We start from the raw sequence: 5,000 nt of genomic DNA, 5'->3' as shown, positions 1-5,000 counted from the left end.
CAGCAGCAGCATCAAGAGAGGTTGCCTGCGTCATCGCGTGTGTCCACGCCTGGTGGCGGCCGCACCGCAGCAAAGGCGAGAACTACCGCGACCCCAACAGCGACGTCGTCGGCCAAGAAGCCATCAAGGCCAGCGTCAGCAGCAAAGAAGCACGCCTCGACAGCACACGCAGCCAGCACGCCAACATCCTCCCCCGCGCATGCGCGAACAGCAACCCCTCCATCGTCTGGCAAGCCGCACGCCAAGCACACCAACACGAAACACAAGAAGAAGGGCAAGGCGAGCAAGTGGGCGGGTATTACGGCCATGCCTGCTGTCGACTACGCCGTTGGGGATTCCGTGGTGATTGAGAATGCGCAGGTGGGCCCATCTCGTGGGGTTGTTCGCTTCATGGGAATGGTTGAGTTTGGCGAGGGCCCCTGGGTTGGCGTGGAACTGCGATCGCGACCAGGCAAGCACGATGGCGAGAAGCAGGGTGTGCGTTACTTCACCTGCCCGCCCAGCACGGGCATGTTTGTGCGCCCAGACCGCGTCAAGAAGCTTCCTGCATGAGCTCGCACACGTATGCGTGTGATTGCGCGCGTTTGTGTGTGTGTGCGTGTGTGTGTGTGCGTGTGTGTGCGTGTGTCGTGTGTGTGAGTGATAGTGTTCTGTCCTTTTTTTAGGGAGTTTCTTCCACCACCCGACTTGGCTTTTCACCGCCTTCCGTGTTTTGTTGGCCCACAAGTCATTGCTGTGCCGTGTTGTGCCTTCGCTAGCTTGATCGTCTGTAACTGTCCGTGCTTTTCATGTGCTTCTCGTGTTCTTGCTCATGTGCTTTTCGTTTCCATTCCGGCGCCGCCGCCAACCCCTCTCTGCGTGCGAGTAACGTGCGTTCCGTTGCCTTATCGTCATCATTCATTGGCCTTGGTGCACGTGTTCCCCCTCCCACCCCATTGTTCCTTTGCATCTGTGTTAGTTCACGCTCTTCCATCATCAGTCGTCGTCAGTAAACGCTCCGCTTGAACACAACAACATATGTATGTGCATTTGGGGGGGGGGGACGAAAGGAGTACATGGACGCAGAAAGGACAGCACACATACAAATGCGTACAGGCAAGCATGAGCGACTGTCGTTTGGAGGAGGGCGAGGTGAGGCAAAACACATCTGAAGAATGGCGGCGATGAACACAAGGTCGCCTGAGTGCGGCTCCATGCGAAACGGAAAGATGCATGTGGTTCACAAAACAAGAGCAAGCAAAACAGCAGGACGAACAGCAGGCAGAGCAACGTATGGGCGCAATGAACATGCATGCGCAAGGAAGTCGGGAGGGGCTGCACTCACTGGTGCTGAAGTGAAGTCAGTGCATTGGGTGACATTTGAGCATCTCCGCTTAAGGCAAGCCGACATCAGCACAGCAGGCCATGGTGGCGTCACCCACAAACGCGTCGCGGCAACCTGGGGTGCGGCCGTTGTTCTTGGTGAGCTCGACAACGCCACGAATGTCGTTGGGGCAGAGCTCAGTGGACCACACGCTGTGACCACGAAGAAGGCGGCGGCAGCGCCCGCCAATGTCGAGGTTGAGGAGCTCCTCCTGCGAACACATGCGCGCGCCAATGCTCTCGCACAGGTAGTGGTTGTCGTACCATGTGCCCGTTGTGCACTGGGCCGACTCGAAGCGTGTCTGCACGCACACGTCGCCGTCGGCGGTCCAGCCGAGGTCAGCACACGTCTGCGCGCTTGTCTCGACAACACGACCGGTGTTCACAAGCGTGGGGCGGAAGAGGTTGGTGTAGAAGCGCATGTACACGACCTGCCAGCGGCTGAAGCGGTCAAGACACTCATCGTACGAGTAGTCCCTGTGGTGAGGGTGAGGATATGAGGGAGAAGGAGGGAAGGCATGCGATGATGGGGATGGAGGAGAAGAGAGAGAGAGAGGAGGAAGGGGGTGGGGGTGGGAGGAGGGGAGGGTGGGTTGTATGCACATGTGGACGGGCGATTCGGCGAAAAGGTGAAGGAAGCCAATCCATGCAAAGACACAGGCAAGCAAGTAAGGAGACGCGCAAGCGTGGATGCATGCATGCAAGCAAGCAAGCAGCGTACATAAAGTTGTGGATCTGCGAGCGGAGTATGATCGTCGAGGTAGGGGTAGGATAGAGGGCATTGGAAAGCGGGGGGGGGGGAGGTGAGTTGGAAGCGAAATTAGAGTGGCGATGGAACCAAAACGCAAGGCAAGTTCACACGCACGCAGACACACACACACACACACACACACACACAGACAGACAGACACACACACACACACACAGTGTCGCCGTCTTTCAAACAACGTCGTGTTCCTCATCCAGCGTGCTCGCCCGCACCTTCTCCCCCCTCCCCGTCTCATTCCCACTTTCACACTCACGTTGTCGTAGCCACGGCGGTGTGGGCACGTGTCAGCATCCACCTCTGCCGGACAGCCGTTCGTGGGATACTTCTGGGCAGGGGTGTCCCGAATGAAATCGCCGCCACGACGTGAGCAGGTGGTTCCTTGGAAGGTGTGCAGCAGGCCAAAGTAGTGCCCAGCCTCGTGCACAAGCGTGTAGCCTGCGTTGTAAGAGGTGATGAAGCCGCCGGGCAGCGTGCCGTAGTGCAGGTTGATGGCGTGCATGGGGGAGTCCTCGGGGGCATCCCAGGGGAACACGGCGACGCCGAGGAAGTAGTCAGAGGGGCACACCAGCACGTGGAGGGCCTCTGAAGCGTCGTCGATGAGCTCGTAGCGGGGGATGGTGTACAGGCTGGCGTCGCCGCAGTAGTAGGCCAGCAACGTGTTGTTGATGTAGGTGATGTTGGCGGTGTAAAAGCGCATGCCGGTGTCCTTTGATGCATCGACGCCCTGGCCCGCAAAGCGCTCGTTCATGACGGTGGTCTGGTTCTCAAGCTGGCCCTCGGGGACCCAGCCCGTGCCGTCCTCCTCGAAGATGACAATGTAGTTGATGGGGATGTCGATCTCTTCGATGGTGTACGTGTCGAGGTAGTCTGCGACTTGGCGACGCATGGTCTCGTGGCCCTCGCCCTTGAACAGCGCCTCGCGCTTTGCGGCATCTGCCTGAGCCTCCGCGGCCTTGGCGTCAGCCTTGTCGGTGGCGACGGGCGGCATGGCACAGCGCGCGGGCTCAGCAGCCACGGCGGTGTGCAGCAGGCTGCTCGTGCAGCCAAGAGCCACAGCAAACAGCAGCAGCAGCATCTTTGCACTCGTCGATCGGCGGCGCATGGTGGTGGGCTTGGTTGGTGGCTCTTGTAGAGGTGTTTTGTGTTTTGCGTGTTTTGCGAGCTTGGGATGGTGCTTTGCGATCGCCAACCTGTGTGTTGTGAAAATGGACGCAGCGTGGATGCAAGAAGAGGCAGAAGAGGCGGCTTGCCTTTTGTTTTGTTTTTTGTTTTGCTTCTCTTGCTTGCTTGAACTCGTGCGTGCTCTTTGCTTTGGTTGCCGTGGAAGGGGCGGTGTCACAATAAAAAAGCAGGACCGCTTCATGTCACGCTCGCTTGTCAGTAAAGCAAAGCATTCTGCTTGCTGCTTAATCGCTTGCTTGCTCGCTGACTTGCAGTCTCGCTTGCTTGCGTATGTCTGTTTTGTCCCACTTACTGACATGGGTCGCCGTGCAAAGCGTGCCTGCATGCAACCACCAACGGCGTGGTGGGCAAACCCGGGTTTGCCGCCTGCTTTGGTAGTGGGCAAAACCAAGTTGTGACAATTGCATGAAATCATTCACAAACAATCCTGGGTGAACAAGCGCGCTCAAACAACAGACAGGAGATGGCGTCGCAGGCGGTGAGCGCATCGCAGATGGCGATGGTCGGCGATGCGGATGATGATGGGGTGGTGAAGCCACACCAGCCGTTCCTACAAGCCCTGCTGTTCAACAGCCCCATGCCTGAAAAAGATGTCCAACGGATCTTCCAACAGGCTCATGCTCAACACCAGCCTGCAGAAGGCGAGGAAGGTGAGCATGGATGGAGGAGAGAGTGTGTGTCAGTGCGTGTCAGTGTGTGCATGTGTGTGTATGTGTGTGTATGTGTGTGTATGTGTGTGTATGTGTGTCAGTGTGTCAGTGTGTGTATCAGTGCGTATGTGTGTTTGGCATTAGCGTGGTCGAAATGATGTGGAATGAAGCACAGGCATGTACACCGAGCTCACTGTCAGCACACGCGCACACACGCACGCACGCACACACACGCACACACGCACACACACGCACACACACACACATACAAACACACACATACACACACACACACACACACACACACACACACAGCACCTGACCTTCGGGAGTTTGTACAGCAGTGCAATGACAAGTTGAAGCAAGTCGCAATGACCATCAACCATTGCACAGACGAAGTCACCGGTGATACCGTGTATGCGCTCGTCAATACGCGCGTGGACCTTGCCGCTCGGACCTACGCAACAAGGCTGGACAAGTTCACGCTTTCCCTCTTCAACGCTTTGGTATCAGTTTCGCGCGCGAGTGAGTGAGTGAGTGAGTGAGTGAGTGAGTGAGTGTGTGTGTGTGTGTGTGTGTTGTGTTGGGGTTTAAAGGTGCGTGAAGGATGCAGTCACCTTTGGCTGGAAGTTCGATTGGTGTTCAGCGCACTTGTGTGTGGGCATGTGTGTGTGCATGTGTCTGTCTGTCTGTCTGTCTGTCTGTCTGTCTGTCTGTCTGTCTCTCCCTTCTCTCTCTCTCTCTCTCTCTCTCTCTCTCTCTCTCTCTCTCTCTCTCTCTCTCTCTCTCTCTCTCTCTCTCTCTCTCTGTCTCTCCCTCCTCTCTTCCTGTGTCGGTGCACGTTTTGCTGCCGAGTTTCACCGTTTCGCCGCCGCACGTGGGACTGGTGCAGGTGGAGGAGATTCTGAGCGGAGATGGCTTTGTCAATGACAAGGACGCGTGGCAGCTGGGGCGACGCCTTGAGCTCGGCACAGCCAAGTCGGCCAAGCAAGTCGAGGAAGCATGCAACCTGCTCATGGCAGAGGGCTGGCTCGATG

At 57.2% G+C, this 5,000-nt stretch overlaps 3 protein-coding genes across 3 annotated transcripts in view; 2 read left to right on the top strand and 1 right to left on the bottom strand.

Annotated features, from left to right (window-relative positions):
- The window catches only part of PTSG_12978 (uncharacterized protein), a 15,006-nt gene extending 14,001 nt beyond the window's left edge, over window positions 1–1,005 (top strand). The window contains exon 38 of the mRNA XM_004988871.1: window positions 1–1,005. This exon is cut by the window's left edge and continues 1,290 nt beyond it. The gene's annotated coding sequence lies outside the window, so the exon portion shown is untranslated.
- Window positions 880–3,383, bottom strand: PTSG_10010 (uncharacterized protein). The gene is made up of 3 exons (XM_004988870.1): window positions 2,385–3,383; window positions 2,084–2,097; window positions 880–1,839 (listed from the first exon to the last, which is right to left on the bottom strand). Exons 1-3 carry the CDS (start codon window positions 3,231–3,233, stop codon window positions 1,374–1,376), a joined length of 1,329 nt encoding a protein of 442 aa, XP_004988927.1. The 5' UTR covers window positions 3,234–3,383; the 3' UTR covers window positions 880–1,373.
- Window positions 3,384–3,739: 356 nt separating this feature from the next.
- PTSG_10009 (uncharacterized protein) overlaps window positions 3,740–5,000 on the top strand; it is a gene marked incomplete at its 3' end in the record, with an annotated part of 3,111 nt that continues 1,850 nt past the window's right edge. The window contains exons 1-3 of the mRNA XM_004988869.1: window positions 3,740–3,963; window positions 4,279–4,469; window positions 4,856–4,954. Coding sequence (XP_004988926.1) covers window positions 3,777–3,963; window positions 4,279–4,469; window positions 4,856–4,954 — 477 coding nt within the window. The 5' untranslated portion in view covers window positions 3,740–3,776. The remainder of the gene's footprint in view (window positions 3,964–4,278; window positions 4,470–4,855; window positions 4,955–5,000) is intronic.

This window comes from Salpingoeca rosetta (assembly GCF_000188695.1).
Source record: "Salpingoeca rosetta unplaced genomic scaffold supercont1.32, whole genome shotgun sequence".
Taxonomy (NCBI): Eukaryota; class Choanoflagellata; order Craspedida; family Salpingoecidae; genus Salpingoeca; species Salpingoeca rosetta.
The sequence above is the reverse complement of the archived record's forward strand: the minus strand, read 5'-3'. Positions and strand labels throughout refer to the sequence as shown.

Coding starts and splice junctions, on each gene's coding strand:
- PTSG_10010 (XM_004988870.1), bottom strand. CDS start 3,233: ATGCGCCGCCGATCGACGAGTGCAAAGATGCTGCTGCTGCTGTTTGCT.